The sequence below is a fragment of the Aythya marila genome (assembly GCF_965140915.1).
Source record: "Aythya marila genome assembly, chromosome: 8".
NCBI lineage: Eukaryota > Metazoa > Chordata > Aves > Anseriformes > Anatidae > Aythya > Aythya marila.
This window is the reverse complement of record NC_139049.1, coordinates 12,024,312-12,043,936: the sequence shown is the minus strand read 5'-3', so window position 1 is coordinate 12,043,936 and position 19,625 is coordinate 12,024,312. Positions and strand designations below refer to the sequence as shown.

The following is a 19,625-nucleotide window of genomic DNA, read 5'->3' as shown; positions in this document are numbered from 1 at the left end:
ATCTCCTCATCCATATTTCCAAAGCATGCAAGCCTCAAGGCACTAGGCCAACAACGGAATATCGCTGAGCACAAAGATGTTCTTGTAACCACATCAACTCAGCCCAATGCTGATCAACTGCAGCAGCAAACCCTGCAGATTGTTTCACCTCCCAGTATAGATTCATTATAATCTCCCATTTCTGCTGGTCGTCAGCTGATAGCTAAAGCTCCTCTTTCAGCTTTGTAACTCTGACTTTTTTTTTCTTTATTTCTTTTTTTTCACTTTCAGTGAAATTCTGTTGAGAGCTGCCAGAGACTCAGCTGTGACATAGATCTATCTGAATTCAGGGTTTTGGAAGTGTTCCTTCACGCTTGTCATCTCCTTCAAAAAGCACTGCATTGTACCAAGTCTGTACATTCTTTACTGCTCTACTTGTTGCTATGGCCAGAGGTGCCAAGTTTCAGTCCAATTCTTCTGGGAGACTAGACAGAAATCTGGATTTTCTTTCTTTCTGCTTTGTTTCTGCTCCTGGCCCCTACACTGTTCTCCCTTACCATCACCCCAAACTTCTTTCCAAGGCAGCTTGGAAACTTGGAAAGTACTGCCCTCTCCAGTCTCTCAAGTTGTATAACCCGCAGCACTCCCTCCTTTCCCAGATCAGGCAGGCAGAGAAGAAGCATGTGGATAGGTTCCCTCTCTGGCCAGGTATTTCCAAAGTCAGGGAGAAGCAAAAAGGAAGAAATGGGAATGGCCCTGAGCAGAGAAGAGTGAAGGTTTTGGCAGGGGAGCCACAAAAGCATGCTGTTCTCTGTCCGTATCAGGTTTGGGAAAGGTTCTTGCAGAAGGGAGAGCAGCAGGCCTGGCTGCATCATCGCTATGGAAACAGCCAAAGAGCTGGTTGGGCAGATTTAGAAATGTCTCCTGCTTGGGACTACTTTCAGTAGATGTCATCTATCTCTGCAGAGATTAAACCAAAATGGAAAAGAGGAAATGCCTCATGCTGAAAGCTGAAAGCCCATTTCCTTTCTCAGTTTACAATGGAAAGTCAATCTTCTCCTCCAAGAAATATGTCAGAGTTTTGCTACTTTAGGAGGGCTTTTGCTATAAAGACCAACCACTCTTACCATTTTGATCTTAGCTGACATTTTGACTCTCCTGAACTTCTCCATGGTGTTCCCCATGGAGTTTCTTTAAGTAGCCAGCGTGGTGGCTAAATGACATTTCTCTGTAAGATCTCTCCTTGATGACCCCAGGGATCTCATATTCAAAGAGAAGCCCCAGCTGATCTGATCACACCACAGCAGCTCAGTGTTTTTTCCCCACACTTTTCCCACAGCCTCGTAACGTTACTTTTGAAGACAGTCTAAAAGAGTACCAAGGAATTATGTTATGGTTTGCATATCAAAGTCCTGACCTGAAAACATTCCACTGTTTCTGAAACTGGGGGGTGGAGAAAGCCATGGAAGTCTCCCACATCAGAAAATGAAAATGTTGCTTACTGCACACAGAAAGTTATTAGTCCCTGTAACATGGGCTTTGAAACATACAGAATAGGTTGGACTTTGTGATTTTTACCTTCAAATGCCTGTCCTGGGAATTCCCCTGGCTCAGTCATTACAAAAGCACCAATTTTCTTCTATGTTCACCAACAGTCAGTGCTTTTATACTGTTACAAATAAATGGGAGGCAAGGAAATGGTAGAAAATATTGACTTACGCTATTTTGTCCAGATAAGCATCTTAGCAGCTATCGGGAGAGCGAAGTGCTTCATTTTTACCTAGGAAACAGAGAAAGGAAACAAATTATTATGAAGTATTGAGAGGAAGAGATTTCTGGTCCAAACTGGCTAAGCAATGGATTTTACTGACAGGTCATGCTAATTCCTCCTCAGCTCTGGGCCTTGCTATGGCAGAGAAATACTTAGCTGCTTCTGGAAAACAGTGTTGGGCTCCCTTTGGTTCAGAAGAAACACCACAAAGAGGACACAGAAAGGCCAGAATCGTCTTTCAGGATTATACCACGTGATATTTGCATCCCTGTTTTTTCTTCCTTGTATGTATTTGTGTAGTTCTGCAGTTGTTTGATTCCTCTTTCTTTTTTATTTTCTCCTTACCTTTAATCTGTCACTAAATCCCCCTTTGTAAATTAACACCAGAACTGAAGACCAAACTTGTAGAGTTGCTGGTGGAAGAACGGGAAGGATACAGTGGCCAAGTTCAGCACTGTGTTTCCACAAAAATATTTAGAAAGCCCTTAGAAGCAGAAGAGTCAATACCAGTAGCTAGGCCTGTTTGTTCTGGAACTGAACTCTGAAGTTACTCTTCCAGGGCTGACTGCACATTTAATGTGGTGTGTTCCTGCTGAAATGACTTCAGAGCCCCTCACTGAGGCAGCTCAATACTTTCATGCAATTTTAATAAGCAGCAGCATATGCTGCAAAATAAATCTGAGATTGGTCTGAGCTCATGTCACGAGGAGAGTGATTATCATATATAATGTGGTTGGGACCCACATGAAATTGTTTCTGAGCCTAACAGAAAGAGAAAGCTGGGATGTTACAGAAGGTAAAGAGCAGTAGCAGAAAAAAACAGTGCAGCTTAGCAGGGTTAAACAGTGGTTATACCTATACGGATTCAATATCTTTCATGATTTGATGCCAGATTAGAAGGATCTTCTCCTTTTTAACTATACTGAAGAAAGAACCCCCTCAATTTAAACAAGCAAACAAACGAAACTATAAGAGCTGGCAAGATTCATCCTATTACTTCAAAATGTTAGGGAAAGGAAAAATGATTTGCCTCTCAGAAAACAATGCAAGTTTCACAGAAGCATATGGTCGCAGCAAGAAGCTCAGCACCTGAATTTCGAAGCTTGCAGAGAAATCCAGCACCCTGCTGCTGCCAGGCAGTAGGGCTTTGCTTTTTTTTTTTTTTTTTTTTTTTTTAAGGATGATTTCAGCTCAGTAGCAAAAAGTGGTGTGATACCACAAGCAAGGATACCACTGCCCTCTGCCGAGAGAGATGTGATTGTTTCTGTGACTGTTTCAACTGCCAGCAAAAACAGCAACTTCATTGCTTGGAAAGTAGCTGCACGAGGAATTGTTTGCTGGAGCCTAATTCCTGCTGCTTGTCTATTCGCAGAAGTGTGCTAATCTGCATCTCTTTTGCCAAATATTTTGAAAACTCCCAAGGCCGCATACAAAGTAAAGAGGAACAAGGGTAATTACGCACAAAATCTTGACATGATGATAGCAGGAACTGTGAAAACTTGCATTGGAGGTTTAAAAAGCAGTCCTTATGATTTACAAACACTTCAGGCATCCTTAGCGATGTGATGTCTGCTGGAGCCAGTGTTAGGTTTCCTTGCCAAAATTCAGTCATGCGTTATCAGATCAGGCTGAAGTCCTCTACAGTTTCTTAAATGCCTTTTTTTTTTTTTTTTAACTGCAGCACTTGCCTGATTGAGTTTTGGCCTCAGTCTTACATCAGCACCATTTTTTTTTCTGGTTGTGCAAAAACAAAAGCTCATTCACTGCAGTGCTTAAAATAGGCGTTACCTCATTGCTCTAACTTTACTCTCATTTTGCTGTGTTTTTATTTAAAGGAAAAAAAATCAACATTTGAAAAGTGTAACGTGTAGCAATATTTTCTACCACTTGAGGGAGCGCTTTCATTTATACAGCAGGATGTTGTTATGGTGTATGCATATTGGGAAATTATAAACCATACTTGTAAACAGCACATTCTAGGAAATACTACACTTCACTGAAATATGTGAGAGTATTGAGGCTTCCAGATGACTGTATTTAAAGCCTATATAAAAAAGTTTTAAAGGAATTAATGATTCCAGTCAAAATTAGAGGCAATCAATGCCGGCATCAGAAACAGCCACAGCTACTTAGTACCTGGGCTGACTAAAAATAGCAAATAAAGCAGAGTTATACAGAATTAGGAATAGGCAGCGTTAATCACATCTGTGCTGCAACAGTGCTGAGAAAGATGGAAAGGAACAGGAATGGGCACAGGTTTTCTAGAGGGGCTGCAACGACCTCAGCCCTCTGCCTCTGCTCCCTGACTGTCCCCGTCCTGCCATAACTCATAGTCAGCACCAGCCGTGTTCACAGACCCCAGAAGTCACCACGCAGATATATTTGTCCACCCTGGGCAGCACGTGTGAATTAACATCAGAAGCAAGTAAGCATAAGTAAAGGGTTGGAGCGTCAGGGACACCAGCTGCTATGCCAACAAATGGGGGCAACCACGCCATGATTCATCCAGGGGTGCTGAGAAACGGTTGTGGTTAGGTAACCATTGAGCAATGCAACCAGCAGGATTAATGGAAAACACTCAAGGAAATCAAGAAGCAGCTTGCTGACAAGCATAGTAAATGATGAAACAATACAGCAGGTTGGACCTGTGAAGACGTCAACAGAAGATAGGCATGAGTGGCAAAAAACAGGTGGCAATGGCTTTTTCTATTTTTTTAAAGGATGGGAAGAGATGTAACAAGGGGAGCTGCTTTGCTCTTCACCTTGGGTGAGCTGCCTGGAAACACACTCAGAATGAAAGGAAGGATAAGTTGTCAAACAGCACTTTTAGGGAAAGGCTGAGTGACCAGAAGTGAGCTAAGTGCCCGTCACACCGTGCTGCTTTGGCCTGAGAGATCTTTCAAGAGGTGTTAAAATATGGTGGCACCTATCCTTTTGAGGCAGAATACGAAAACCAAGTTGACTAACTCTGAAAGCTAGGTGCACTTTTCTTTTTGCTAAAGGCATCTCATTTTCCTGCTGTCTGGAGTTGGGGCTTTACTGATTTGATGCAACAGTTTCATCAACAATTTTTTCATCTTTAGCAAACTTTCAGAGTGTTTTTTTTTGTTTCTTCTTTTCCACTCATCCACCCAGGTCATGCTGGCACCACAAGACATTTCTGTGTAAAAAGCTAGCACAGCGTTTTCAGCATGAGGGCACCAGTGGTCATGGATAGCCTGACTTAGATCATCTCTAAGAAGCATTGTGCTAAAAACATTTTTTTATTTTAATTTTTTACAAGTTTTCCTACTAAATGGCATGAAAGATGGGTGGTGGGACCACTGCAAACTAAATCTTTCAGTCAGTGGCTCTGCTCAGAGTCCTCAAGGATTCTTTAAAATAACAATTCCAGCAGTTACAGGTTAAAAAAAGCATTTCACAGGTATGCATTGGCCAAAATGATTTTTTGGTACTAACAGTAAGGTGAAATGTGACAGAAACTTTGAAACGTTTTAGTACCTCAGTGTATTTTGTACCTTGGTCTGGGACAACCTTTCGAGGTGTATCGGCACAGGTAGCACGCATGGCACTGCTCTGAAGCCGCGAAGAGAAGGAAAAGACACGAAAGTTAGTGGCTCAGTCCTTATTTTAGCAATACTTTCCCATCTATGCTCTAAATTGCAGCTCCTGAGAGGTTACTCGGGTTTGTTTGCTGCTGACGCGTCCCGGTGACTCACAGCCGTCATGTGCCTGCGCCTTCCTGGAGAAAGGCAGCGGGCAGGGGGGTGGGCTCCAGCCTTTCACCCAATTCCTCTCACTGCAGGGCACGGGGTACTTCAACAGATCTGCCCCTGCTCGGGTCAAACCCTTTGAAGTTGGGTCCCTGCAGAGCCCCGGGAGCCGGCCGAGGCAGCCGGGCCCCCCTCACGGGGGTCCCGGGGCGCTGAGGGGACCCGGGGGCGGCCCTGACAGGAGGCGAGAGGCGGGAAACCGTCAGGGGAGGGGGGAGGGGGGAGGAGGGGCGCGCGCCCCCCCACGTGCGCCTCACGTGCCACCTCCCTCCCGCCTTCGCCCCGCCCATTCTCCCCCCTCAGCCAATGGGCGTTGGCGGCGCCTCAGCTCCCCCTCCCTCCCCTCATCGAGCCGGGTGCGCGCTGACGTGCGCGGCGCGCGGCGGAGGCGGGAAGCGGCGGCGCGGGGCCGTTGGCGGCGGGAGCGGACTGAGGTGACGGGGGAGGGGGAGGGGCTGCGTGAGGCGGCTGCCGCCGTTGCCTTCCTCGTCCTCCCTCCTCGTCCTCCCCGCGCTGTGGGACCCGAGCCGTGTCCCGGTGCCCGCCCGGCTCGGGGAGCCCCCGCGGAGCTGAGCCCGGCTCGCCCCGAGTGGTGCTGGCAGCTGGAGGGCGGCGCAGCCCGGGGTTATTGGGGCCGGTCCCGCTGGGGGACGCCGGCGTCGCCGCTCAGGTGCTCGGAGCGGGGCCGGGGGAGCGGCTGCTGGCCGCGAGGGTGCTGCCTTCTGACGGGGAGGAGGAGGAGGATCAGGTGCTGTGGTGGTGTACTTCTTGTCTGGAAACCCCACGAGGAAGGTATCTGCTGTGGTAGGGTTCCCCAGCACGGCTCTTGTTTCTGTGCCAGAAATCCTTTGCTCTGACGGCTTGACCTCCGCTGGGTTGTTGTGGTACCGCGTTTGCAGAGCTCACTCAGGGTACCAGCTCCCTGAGTTAATTACTTTAATTCTTCTTCTGCATACGTGGTTCTGCCTTCATCGTTCTGGAACGGGTTATCCTTGCTTCCTTTCTGTCAGTCTCTCAGATACTCTTACAACTCCCATGTGTGTGCTGGAGAGGAGGCTGCCTTCCGCGCCCCTTGAAGATGGGGAGCGTGCGCTGAATAGGAGGAAACTTGGTCCTCTGCTGCAGCCGGAGAGCTGTGCCCCGCAAGGATGGATGTAGTTCGGGAGAACAACTTGACTCGGATCAGGAGGCAGTGGAGAGGCTGTGTAGTGGCTCAGGGGATAGACTGTTAATGATTGAATTAATGTGGCTGCTTTATCCCCCCTCCTTCTTCCCTCACTTTTCTTTAAAATCTGAGCTGTGATCACTGACCCATTCTTATGTGATAGGATTTTGGCTGCCTCCCTTGTGTAAGAGCAGGAGGCTTGAAGTGGCTGCCTGCCTGTGATCTCCATATAGTTGTAAGCCCCAGGTGGGCAAAATGTCTTTGTTCTGATGGGATGTGGTGGTGTCTGCACTGGGATTCCAGTGGGAAGTCTGGGAGCTAGAAAGGAGTGTCTTCACCGTGGTGCTTGGCTTGCATTTAAAGGTGAGAGGGTTGTTCAGAGCAATGGCAGCAATAGGTGCGGAGAGCTGTTAGAAGTGGGCTAGTCCTGCCAGCGAGCTTTCTGTGCTGCTGAGCACCTTAACTGAAGGAAGGTTTACTGTTTCCATGCCTGGTCCTTTGTGTTCTTCAGGTGAGCGCTCTTTGTATTACATAAATTATGACGGTGTGAGCTATCGGCTGGTTTACAAAGCCAGCTTGGAAGTTTGTCATTTTTATGGTCCTTGGTTTTGTAGCGTGTAGGCTGACCTGGCTGGGATCTTGTGACACAGGGCTAGAAGGGGCAGTGTCCTGCAGGAAATGGTGGTGGTGGTTGATTTCTCCCCCCAGAGTGGGGGAGAAATGTATCAAAAAGGAAAAGCATTAGTTTGAAAACCTAGTTCTGTAGGTGCCTGCATGTTTTTTTCTGGAATTCCAGTTCTGAAAATTGACCCTGGTTGTAGCTACATATCTGTGGGCTTGAGTTGTTCTTTGTGGGCAGTGTGCTGGGATGTCACTCTGTGACCAAACTAGAGTCCCTTCCCCTTTTTCTTTAAAGAAGGATTTTCAGTTTTTCAGTCTAGCTGTTCAGGTGTTCCCTGTTAGCTAGCAGCTCTGTCCCCAGCAGTGACCTTTGTCATTGAATCTGGCGTAGCTCGGACCTGATCTTCTCTTCCTGTTTTTCCTTTATTTGCAATACAGCCATTGTCTGGCCAACCAGAGTACAAGGATCTATTGAGGAAACTGCTCTTTCAGTAAGGACTGAAGTCTTGACAGGAAGGGGCTTGGCTCAAGTAAAATCATGTGGTCGATTCTGCAAAGCAAACGTGCCAGAGCTCTCTGAAGACAAATTCTGCTGTCCGACTGACTATTGGAAAGCATTTACAAGGGCTTCTTGGGACTTTTAAAGATTTCACAAAGGCTCGAGTCAATTTAAATACTTAAATCTGTAGGGAAAAGGAGGGAGCTGTGGGGAGATAAAAGATGTGTGTTGTTTTTTGTTATTGCTTTTTTTTTTTTTTTTGTAGTGGTTTAGAAACTTGGATACTTTTTGCTTCTTCACTGCTTGTAGTAAGGGAAGTGTGACCTGCAGTAATACACACTAATACAAGTGTGTACTCATTTTCCCTTAACCCAACTCTGAATTCATAATGGGGGAAAAAAAATCTTAGCTATAGAGCAAAGAAGGCTATGTAATTTGTTCTTTAACCATTTAAAGAATAAATGAGGTTTTGTCACTAATTGTTTTCTCTCCTTTTCTGGTCTAGCTAGGCAGCAATGGCAGGTGAAGACTGTGCAAGGAAGCGCCAGTCTGGCTCCGCTACAGCCCACAAGCCCCCTGAGAACGAGGAGGTGCAGAGGAGATCTGAGGGTGAGAGGTCCTTCCAAAACGCAAGCAATGGTGAGGTTCTTTCGCTTGGGCTTAGTGGGGTTTGTAGCAGTTTATATTGTGGCTGCCTAGAAAGTAATGTGGCTTGTAGTTGGCTGGCTGGGAGGGTTGCTGCTGCACGTGGCCTGTCCCTTAATTTGCAGGGACAATTGTGTGGCAATTGGAGTGGTTTTGCCTGTGGACACTGTGACTGTCTTAAACTCCTGGGTTATGCTGTACCGTTTTCCAGCCTGCTGGTGATGGAATTGCAGCTCGTTTCCTTTCTCTTTGGGAGACAGGATAAGCAAAAAGCTGAACTAGTTTGTCACAATGTGCCATGCGAATATATGCTCTAAAACCCTGTTACTAGTGATTCAAGGAGGTAATTTTTACTGGGGCAGTTCTGACTAATGTTACTATTTTGCTCTATGTCTTTAACCTGGAATGGGAGTTAGAGCAAGTTGGATTTCTTCTTACAAAAAATATCTTGGAGAGAAATTTGTCCCACAGGCTACTTAAGAATTGAGGTTATTTTTTTGTTCAGCTGTTGGTGCTGCTGATGGTTTAATTCAGTAGAATGGGACTGTTTCATCAATGCTGTTTCTGGAAATTTGCAGGGAGTTAGTGACTCCTGGAAAACAATTAGGATGGGTTTAGAAATGGACTTCTACCTCTTTATCTATGTAAACACCTTAACTGTTATGCTTGAGTTTGAGTTCTTGCAAGCTTGTGGGTAAAGAATAAATAGAGCTGTGATAATTAGCACCTGATAGGTGGGTGTGCCTGTTTTTAAAAAGCCCTTCATTTTAATACGTCTGAAATGCAACATAATGTCACTGCAGGTGAGACGCTATGGGTGGATAGCAAATAAACATTCTGGGGCAGGTCTCCTGGAAGTGTACCAGGCTGTCGTGTGTTCATAGATCTGGTGAGATGGTTTAGTACAAAGTGCTGTGTTCTACTACAGTCCAAGCTGCAGTGGAGGACAGCAAGGACAGCTGAGGGACATCCTGTTTAGTTACAGCTAGCTGCCTTTTATCTTCCAAGGTTGCTGCCAGTTCAGCAGAAGGGTTGTAAGACTTCAGACTGGTTACTGCAAACTCTTTGCTCACCACAGTGATGGTGACAGTGAGAATGCCACAGGGAGCTGGGGGACAAGTCAGCCTCTGACTGAGTGCATTACAGGACCATGCAAAACCCTTGGGTCAGGAATCTGTCTCTGTGGCAGGGTTAGATCTGCAGCTCTGCGTCACAAAGCTTGAAGTTTTACAAAGTCCAAGGTGTTTACAAAGTTCAGGTGTTTCATATAGCAGACTCTTAACGTAGTCCAATATGCTTGTGTAAGTAGTGACAGTTTTCTGTGAAAGCACAGCTAAGGTGGAAGAATTGCTCAAAAGAAATGCCTGTATATTTCTTTTTCTAGATTTTTGTCCTAGCTTGTGCATAACTATTCCTAAGGCATTAGTGTTGATGTACAAAGGCAGCTTGAGGCCAGTGTTCTGGTATGTAGAGTTTTAGACAAGACTGGAACTGCAGCCAAGGAGTTCTAGACAGGTGAAGATGGCATCTTGTATGCAAAAAAATATGTAGTATCTTTGTAGCAATTCTTTTTGTAGAAAAACTAAATCGCTAAGGTGACTTCCCACCCTCAATCCTCCCCGATTAGCAACCACAATCTGCTCTTTAAATTAAGAGTTAGTGTCAAGGGCCAATTGACTAGTTTCCAGAAGTGTGTGAACTTTTTACGGAGGCTGCTAGGCTATTAATCCCTTCTTTATTCAAACCCCAAAACATTGGCTGATTTAATCCCTGTATTGGCTTCAAGACCACAATGGCTCAGACTCTTCCATTTGCGTAGCTTAGGCTATGTTTGCCTCATGAGTGCTGCTGGAAGCTTGCATTGTTTGCTGAGTTCTAAGACTGGATAATTTTGGGTTGTACTTGGGTTGTCCCTAGATGGGTTTGTGTCTTGTAATGGTTTGGTCTGTAACTTCACTTTGATAGAGTAGCTGAACATTAGTCTCACATCTTTTCTCCTTGAATTGGCTTTAGTATATTAATTAAACAACTAATTTGGTCTTGGCATATAGTCAGCAAATGATCCAGGCAGCAATAATCCCTTGTCAAAATCCAGGCTGCTTTAAGATTAGTTTTACATGTTTTCCGAGGGAAATACGCAGAGGTAAATCTGTTCTGCTTAATGGGATGTTGGTACTGGGCAGTACTTGCTGCAGGCAAACTTATCTGGAATGGCTGTAATGGAAACTGGATAGAAAGATCTAGAAGATTAGAGAGGACATGGCTCTTTGGCTTGTATCTAAATGCTGAGATGAGACCATTCAAACCAGTAAACTGATGCTTGTGGAGTCTGCCCTTCTTTCCTCAGAAATCAGAAGGAGCCTGGTGTGCAAACAAGCTCTGCAGCGTATCTCTGGTGTGAGTAAGCCTGTCTGGTAATGCTGGACTTGGAAAGGGCTTGTTATCTCCTAACTAGGAGGTTACTGCTGGTTGTTCACAGAGCAAAAGTTCACAGAGCCCAGTGTCTGAGGCACAGCAACAAGTGCGCGTGAGCTGCTTGAATTGAGTTTGTTGGGTGTGTTGTGGGGAGGCTGATGAAGAAGTTATCCTGTTTAAGATCAGGTTCTGATAATTACTAGGTTCTGGCATGTTTTGTAACCCAGGGGTTTGGTGAAGGCTGGGAGGTTTCTTGAGAAGAGCCTGGGGATGAGCTAGCCTGACCTGGAACATCCCAGGGTTTCCTCCTTGTGAAGAGGCTGTTGGGTCCCGTGTTCTTGCAAACTTGGCTTTTTAACTGGATTCCTTGCCTAACTGCAGTGCAGTGACCTCTGGGGCCCGTGCATGCTTTAAGCAGATGGGCTGAACTAGGGGCAATCTAGGCATAATTTGCCTCTATCTGCTGAGTGGCCACATAAGTCAGCATAACTCAGGGTAAGGCTTATTAGCATCAAATTATTAACTCGTGTTCCATATCTGGTGCAATACAACACTTCCCTTCCTTTCCAGTACCCTTCTGCTAGGTTGGCTTTAATGTAGCTGGTCCTTCAGATAATATTTTCAGTGTGTTTAGAGAACACACTTGGAATCCAGGTATCTGACAGTAACAGGAAATCCTTCTGTCTGTGTTGTTTTAGTCTTTTGAATGATATATTGTCTTCATTATTTCTCAGTTGAACAATTTTTTAACCCCTTCTAGGGAAGGGCAGTATTGGGTATTTGTATCTGTGACTTTCCAAGATCTTGAAGTTAAACAAATCCTGATGTTGTTAGGGGGAAAATACTTCTAAACTGAGTGATCGTCAGATACAGTTCTGTCTTGTGTGCTTGGTTGTCCTAATATTACCTGAGAAATACTTTTTTGACACACAAGCTTCACTTTATTGCCACATCTCTGCATGCTTTTCTTAGCTTTTCTGCAGCGACATTTTTGTCCTGAATGCTGTGAAGTGATTTAAATGGTAGTCATCTTCCTGGGTTGTTGTAGCTCCTTAATAGCAAACTGACCTCCACAATGCAGGAACAGTTTGAGGGGGAGTGATTCAGAGTGCTGATCTTCAGGCAGCTTCTGTGGCTGAAGTCATTACAGGCTGGAACCGTAACACTGCACACAAACCATGCCTTTGCTCAAGTGACTTACTCCCACTTGTGCTCTCGGTTGTAATTACAGACTGTAGCAGTTAAAATGAAAGTTTTTTTTGACACAGCTAATTTCTGAGAGCTTGTTCAGCAGAGTGCCGGCTAGTGTCTCCTGTAGAAATCAGTTGTGCTGGATCCCAAGGTGCAGCACTAACAGGCCATATGCACTGGGATAATTCTCATCTCAATGTCACTTGCTTGTAACAGCCACAACAGAAGGCTGAAAAAAGAAAAATGAAATCCTATTTTTAAAAGTTTGTAATTCTTTTGTGAAATTTAAGTTGCTCAAGTTTTCAACAATAGGAAGCTTTGTCAATAATCAGGTGATCTTTTTAAGCTTGGTTTCCTAAAGAAACTACAATTTTTAAATTGTTCTTTTTTTTTTTTTTTTTCTTTTGACTTCTGAACCTGTTTTGAATTTGGGCTACACAGAGGTGTTAAATCCTGCAGGGATCGGTTTCTACAAGCCCAAGACAAGTGGTCAGCGAGATAAAGATCTTATCCACATCTCTGCTGATGGGAAGGGAATATCGAGTCTTAATTAAAATTTCTACCTGTAAGCAAAGCTCTTTGAAAGCAAATCTTGCTTCAGCCTCCTGTGAGACTTGCTACTATTTCATACTAGTCTTCAAAGAAGACTTTCTTCCTTACGATTTTAAATGTTTCCTGTTTTTTTTAAGGCATATCCCACTTTGCTTTAAATCCTAGATATGCTTGCTTATCTTGTGCAACCTTGAATCTGATTTTCGTAATGATAGCGTAATCCCAGGGTGATACAAAGGAATCAGTCAATGTCAACGGAAAAAGAAAATGTAGACTTCTCAGTGCACAATTTCTCTTAATCAAAATCATGTGATGGTTCTCTTCTTAGGGAACACAAGGAACAGCTTGCACAACAGGAGATGACTGATTCAAGGTGATGATGTTATATTCCCTGGTACCTGCCTGGTGATCCAGCAGGAGTTTATTGGGCAATGCGAAACAGCAGGATGAGTTGTTTTGGGGTGGATTTTCTTCTACAGGGGTCTTCTTTTTGTTCTGGAGAAGAAGTAACTGAGCTTACAGGTAGTTTTACCTGGTTTGCTATGTGAGATGTGTATACTGAAGATACTGAGGTCTTGACGTAAAGGCTTTTTAAACTAGCCACGTTTCTAGGCAGTGTAGTCTTTACATACACGTTGGTGTGTGGGTGGATAAAGTGATAGGAGGGGCGCTGCGTACAATTTAGCAGTTGCAACATCAGCAGGTCAGAGACCTGCCTATTGTCCTGTACAGCCAATAAAGCTGTGTGCTGGGAATCTGTGTAACCATCTCTTAAGGCCTTGTAAGTCAGAAAGGATATCTTAGTTACAGAGAGAACCATTCCTGGGTAGCAGTAGTAACCAAGGCCTCAGATGCAAGATCCGGCAGGAAATAACATGGCCAAAGCACTTGCTGCTTATTTTTATGTTAGTTTAAAAAGGAAATAGTGCAATCCCCTAAGTCTCACGTGTCCTGTCATCTTTGACCCTGTTGGATGGTTTCAAGTAAACTTGACAGTCTTGAAGACTGGCTGCTGGATAAGAGACAAATCTTTACCTTTCTGCGGGAAAGGTCGGTTCTGCTCTGAGCTCAGCATCTGTGTGGCTTGCTTGCTGGCAGATAGGTGTCAGGTGGTTCTTGGCCCCCTTCCCCCATTACTGCTGTACTCTTAATACAATTGCAGAGCAGTGCAGTGAGGGAGTAGATCCCCTGAGATGATGTGAAGGGTGTACTGTTCTGCTGCTTATGGAATGGCTTGATGTGTTTTTACAGTTTTTCTTTGGGTGGGGGGATCCATTTGAGAGCAGCCAAGTGCATGAGCTGAGTAGCACAAGGTCTCTTACACTCTTGGATTGTTTTCCACAAACAGCTGCTCTTCAGCAAGTACAACAGTGTGGTAGGCTTAAATGCTTAGGTAATATTCTTTCTGTTGTTTTGGAGGTGTGATGCTTAGCAACCAAGAATTCTATTTTTGTGAAAAGTGATCTATTTGTGCAGCCCAAAAAAATCATGATGTTTAGTAATTGCGTTGTTTGTGTTACAAGGCTGCGAAGTATTAGACTTATCACCAGTCTGTTCGTTGGTCTGCAGCCTGTGTATCGATTTTTTTTTTTTTTTTTTTTTAACGGTAGAAACTATTCTGTATGCCTGCTTGATACAGAGTGGCAGGGATTTCAAATGAATGCTGACAAATGAGCATAGCTTCACTGAATGTAAGGTTTCACTTCACTCTTCTTCTACATCGGAACTGCAGTTCTCTCTGGAGTATTTAAACATTATTACAATTGTCTGCTCACAGGAGCACCTTCAGATGAGTGCTTTGCAGAAGCCCTTGCTTCTATTTAAAGCACACCGTATGCTTTGTGTGGATGGGATGTGCACGTACAAGAATGGCATTATAAGCCATCAAACTGCTGTGAATCTGTTAGCAGCACAGAGCACTGCAAGTGTGATAATGCTGTATAGAAACTGAACACAAAAGTTGTAATGTTAGCCGTATGGTTGTAGCTGTAATTCCCAGAAGATATGCACAAGGCAAGGGCTGTTGGCATCTTTTCACCCTAACACGTATTTTAGGGGGGAGGGTGGATGCTGCTGGTTTAATCTTGCTTTTCCTTCGTATGTAAGATCCTTGTAAGAATTACAAAACAGAAGATCAAAGTTAATTATGGAAGTGAAATGCCAGCTGGCTTACCCGTTTTCTGCAACTGCTGCAGACAAACCTTGTCTTAAAACTCATCTGCTCCTAAATGTCTGGTTTGTGAATGGTGTTCCTCCTGATGCAACAGAAGTATCAGATGTGTATAGTTTTATATGCAAAAGAAAGGCAATATTAGAGGCTTAATATTCAAGACAAAGGTATTGTTAATGACCATAATGCTATGGCATGATGAGACCCACTTGGCTAAGCGATGAAATACATTGAGGAATGCAGTCAAACTGATGCCTGCCCTTTTCATAGGGGATGACATGGGGGAAGTAGCCAGGTTTGAATGCAGGATCATCTTCCAACTTGTCACTCAGCCTGTCTTCAGAGCTGGTTGCTTTATTTTACAGACAGCCGTGATTTGACTGCCTTGTGTATTGGCAGTGTAGAGACCTCCAGACAACCTAATCTTATGTCTAGCTCACTGTGCCTGAGATAAAACTCTGACAAAAGATCAGCACACTTGGATGTGACCTTCCAAGGGTTGTTCTAATTGCTGTTTCAAGGTTGAATATGTTTAGGGACCTTGGGAAGATTTGTGGAGTTGCAAAGCTTTCAGAAATCCAGCACGTTATCAGTTGTTGCCTGCCTTATAATGCTGTGATCCTAAATGGCTGTTTAAAATACTTGTTCATGCTTGTGAATTTCCTGCAGTTTTATTTTGAACTTACAGGGACCTTACTAAAAATCAAGAGCTCTAATGAAAAATCAATGGATAAGCTACTGCATGCTGTTCTTCCTGTATTTTTATATGTGGTCACATTGCTGAAGATGCAACTGCTAAATATTTGCTTTCCTCCCTTAGGCCGGGTTGATGTTGACCATGTGATAACCAGGAAAATGCAGCTAATAGCAGAAGCTGAGGTAAATACACTCTAATGCTTCCTTGTGGGGAGGAACGGGATGATTGACCCAGATTGTTTCCTTTGGAGGCTGGCTAGTGCTGAACACAAATCTCTACTCAGTCATAACTTGAGCATGGTGACTTCTACACAGCCTTCTCTCTTTTCCTTCTCTCTCCTGACTTAGCACAAGAGGCAGTGTTATCAAACGCAATTCTGTCTTGACCCCCCAGTAGGTTAGAGTCCAGTGATATGAACGAACTTTGAGGCATTCAAAGTTCAAACTTTGAATAAAATAACTTTGAATAAACTTTGAATAAAACTAAACTTCCCTCGCTACTAACTTTTGACAACACTGTGATTGTCAGCTAGCCTGTTCCTTTTTGACAGCTTGCAAGTTTAGTGTTTAAAATGCTCTGTGACCTGCTACCCACTGGATAAAGGCATGTACAGCACCTAGCCTGTGTCCCACTGCTTCTGGTGCCCTGGCTGTGAAGATGATCTTACTTAGCATTGGTCCCACTTTTTTTTCTCAGTGAGCAATGTTTTCAAAAATAATATTGTTTATTTCTAACGTCATCTTGCGTCTGTGTGAATTGCCATTGTCTTCGCTTATGCTAAGATGATTTACAGGCAAATTAATTGAAGTTAGCTAACAATGAACTGCACCCTCTTTGCTAACCATTGTTTCGCAGCAGGCTTGTTCTTCGGGGCAAATTGTCCTGCACTCTTTCTTCATTTTATTGTGAAGAATTCCATGGTAAAGATGAAGTCATCTAATTGCCTCAGCCTTATATAGATTTCAAGGAGGTGAATACTTGTAGGACAGAAAACTATCTTCTGCCTTTGAGACCTTTGAGACTTCCTTGCGTTAAAGTCCTTTCTCTCTATCGGTGGTAATTTACAACAGGTAACTATAGTGTATGTCAGTGGGTTCCACTTAGGGTGTCCTGTTTGTTATGCTGAAACTCCTAAAATTCAGCCCATGAGAGGGATAGTCAGCTCTGAAATTTATTTCATTCTTACTGAGGGCATGATAGAGCAAGCCTCATATCTGCCTCATATCTTTTCTCTGCAGACAAACACAGCTCTTGCAAATCATTGTTTGCAACAGATGCTTGCACAAGCAAACTTTAAAGGACTGTTAAGCACACAGAGCTTTGTAAGCTCCAGGTTTCAGGGGGTACTAGCTGGATGCAAGCAAACAGCTTGATCTTGGATTTCTTTTGTCAGGAAAGTCTTTTCTTCCTAAATGTTTTCTGGCCACCAGGTTTGAGACGTACTAGCCTGTAGTCAAGGTGATTTCTCATCCACAGTAAGAATCAAAGAAAACCAGCAGGATCAGTGGCATTTCTAATTATTCAAGTTGCTCCTGAAACGCAGGGAGTTCAGGTTCTAAATGTTGAGTTTAGCAATTTGCAAATTTAAGGTGCCTCAAAGCTACAAACTTAGCTACAAGGCTAAGTAAAAACTTGCATCTGCTGCAGAATTCCTGGAGTGCCTGCTCCTGTTGTCCTGTGGTTTACACAACAGAAGCTTGGATTCCAGTTTATCCTTTAGGTGGCAGGTATCTGAGGCCTAGACAGATGCTTGCTTGAGAAGTGCTGCTCACTGACAGCTTGCACTGATTTAAATGAGGATTGTGGCTGGCAGGTGTTATTTCAATTAGGATGCCTTCATTGTATCTTGCAGTCCAGTTGGAGGATCTAGTCCTCTGTTAATCCTGAACCGAGTTGGGAATGGTGTCTGTCACTTGGTCAGGGCTTAATGTTGTGATGTTTCAGTAACTGAAATTATTAAACCTGTTAGAATGAGTAAAATTAAGAGGAAACGTGTAATTTTCTCTTTAGCAGTAAGCTACAGGGTTACTTGGCTCAACTTTCTCTGACTTGCTGGCCAGCTTCTGTTACTTATCGCATAGCATTTTTTATTCTTGTCCCCCTTCTTGTTCTTGTAACAATCAGATTCTTTTAATTGAAACTTGATGGTTACAGGTGAGTGGATCTGCCCATTTACTTGTCTAAAACTTCAAGTGCAGTTTCAGAAACTTACTGAAGTGCTCTGAGTTACGGGACACTACAAGGCCAGCTGTGTATGCACCCTGTCATTGCGTAAGCTGATGGGAGGTGCATCGTCTACTCTGCTGTTTCACTTCTTTGGTGACTGAGTCACCTGGCTTGTTGAGCACTAACAGTTACTCTGGCAGTTTCTCAAATAGACTGCCCTTTGAGTTGTAGTTGTAATAGAAGCCAATATAGTGTGATATGTTGTGCAGCTTTGTTGTACAGAATTATGGTTACTGTAGGGTCTGTGCTCCAGTTGTGTTGTATTTTATTTAGTGAGAACTTCTGTCCTGTTTTCCCAGTCCAGGCACATGCATATGTTGATGTTGGCCCTGAAGGGCTGTGTTAAGAGAAGGCAATCTCAGTGGAGTGCTAGCTGAGAAGGAAGAGGTATTTTAAGGAAATAATTTCTCTTAAAATCTTGCTGGGAGGTGATTAGGCTTAACACACACAAAAAAAAAAAAAAGCGGGGGAAGACTTAAAATGAATAGTGCTTTTATTTTGGCATGGAAATGTGAATGCTTCAAGAGGAGTAGAAAGTCATATATCTTTTGGTCAGCGTATATGTATGCATGGTATAAAAGCAGGCTGTGACAGAGCGGTGTTTTCTGTTACAGACTGTAATTCCAAAGTACTCAACCAACTCTTCCTATTGTTTTTAAATGAATAAATCACTTAGATGCAAGAGAAGCCTCCCAGACAGCAATATATAGCCAGCTCCTAAGAGCTGTTTCATTAAGTGCTGTTGAGGTTTGTTTATTCTTTATTGGCAGCTGCCAAATAGGGGAAAAATATTTTTATTAAGTTAAATATTAATCTGCCCCTTCTCCTACTGCAGCTTCTGTTTCAAGAGGTCTCTCTGAATCTGACCACTGTGAAACAGGAAGAATGTAGAGTTCTGGTGTGATTTGACTTCAGGACCTTCTGGTTTTGTGGTCTCATTTCGGATTATTTTGTATTTACTGCAAGAGTTAAGCTTGGCTGATCATCATCTGTCGTTGTGTTAGACAAAAGCAATTTCTGTGAATACATCATCTGTTAACAGGTTTTGCTGGCCTAAAAGCTCTGTTACTGAAGCAGGCTTTTCAGATGAGCTTTTGCTGTGTCCTTCCTTGTTCTATTAGTCTTTGTGCCAGTTCCTTCTTAGCAAAAATAATGCTGCTTCAGCTTTCTTTAGTGTAATTGTTAAGCACCGAAACGTAAACATCAACTGACAAATGAGTTCGAGCATCACAAATATTGTTCTGAGGGAGTACCATTTCTGTGCACAACTTCCAGGCTCTTTCTTTCCCTCCTTGAAAATAGACTTTTGTTACTTTCCAGCCTTAAAGATTACAGAACAAGAGCTGGTAAGAAATTCTGAAAGCAGTTAGATAAATGGTTCGTGAGCTGAAGATCAATGGGAAGACTAGATGAAATCCTGTTTAGTTACCATGTAGAAAGACTTGGGCCTTGAATTTGAAGGCAAGCTGAAAGTCCAATGCAAAAGGATGGTCAGACAAGTGCTGCTAATAAACACTTGCATTTAAAAACAAACAAAAACCAACCATAGTGTACAATTAGGCTTGTAGTCTTATGAGCTGTCTTGAAACTTGTTTATCTCCTGTGCTGAAGATAACTATCTGGCTTCCTAAGTGCTAACAGTCTTAGGATCTTGTGGTTGCCCAAGCTGTCACTGAAATACAAGTGAACTTGTTTCCTTTTTTTCCCCTCCTTGAGGGAATTAATTTTTCTTTCCTAGTCATAAGAATAACATTTAAGCTACTGTGCAGGGTTCCTCTTTGCAAATAAATAGAGTTTGTACTGAAGGGAAGAGCTATCCTGAGCTCAGTGTAACATTTTCTATAGAAATAAGTAATTTTAAGTATTTTATCAATGCATCTTGTTTTAAAAACTCTGCCTGGGGTGTGGGAGATCAGGTCTT

The 19,625-nt window shown here is 43.6% G+C and overlaps 1 protein-coding gene across 7 annotated transcripts in view; it reads left to right on the top strand.

Moving 5' to 3' along the window:
* The first annotated feature begins 5,857 nt into the window (after positions 1 to 5,857).
* SOAT1 (sterol O-acyltransferase 1) overlaps positions 5,858 to 19,625 on the top strand; it is a 28,726-nt gene continuing 14,958 nt past the window's right edge. Inside the window, exons 1-3 of one of the 7 annotated variants that reach the window (XM_082765868.1) lie at positions 5,858 to 5,957; positions 8,318 to 8,417; positions 15,602 to 15,660. In XM_082765868.1, the coding sequence (XP_082621994.1) occupies positions 8,324 to 8,417; positions 15,602 to 15,660 (153 nt within the window). In that variant the 5' untranslated portion in view covers positions 5,858 to 5,957; positions 8,318 to 8,323. Of the gene's footprint in view, positions 5,958 to 5,992; positions 6,316 to 8,313; positions 8,448 to 15,601; positions 15,661 to 19,625 lie in introns of those variants that run through there. The other 6 variants (XM_082765864.1, XM_082765865.1, XM_082765866.1 and 3 more) reach the window with 6 other exon arrangements.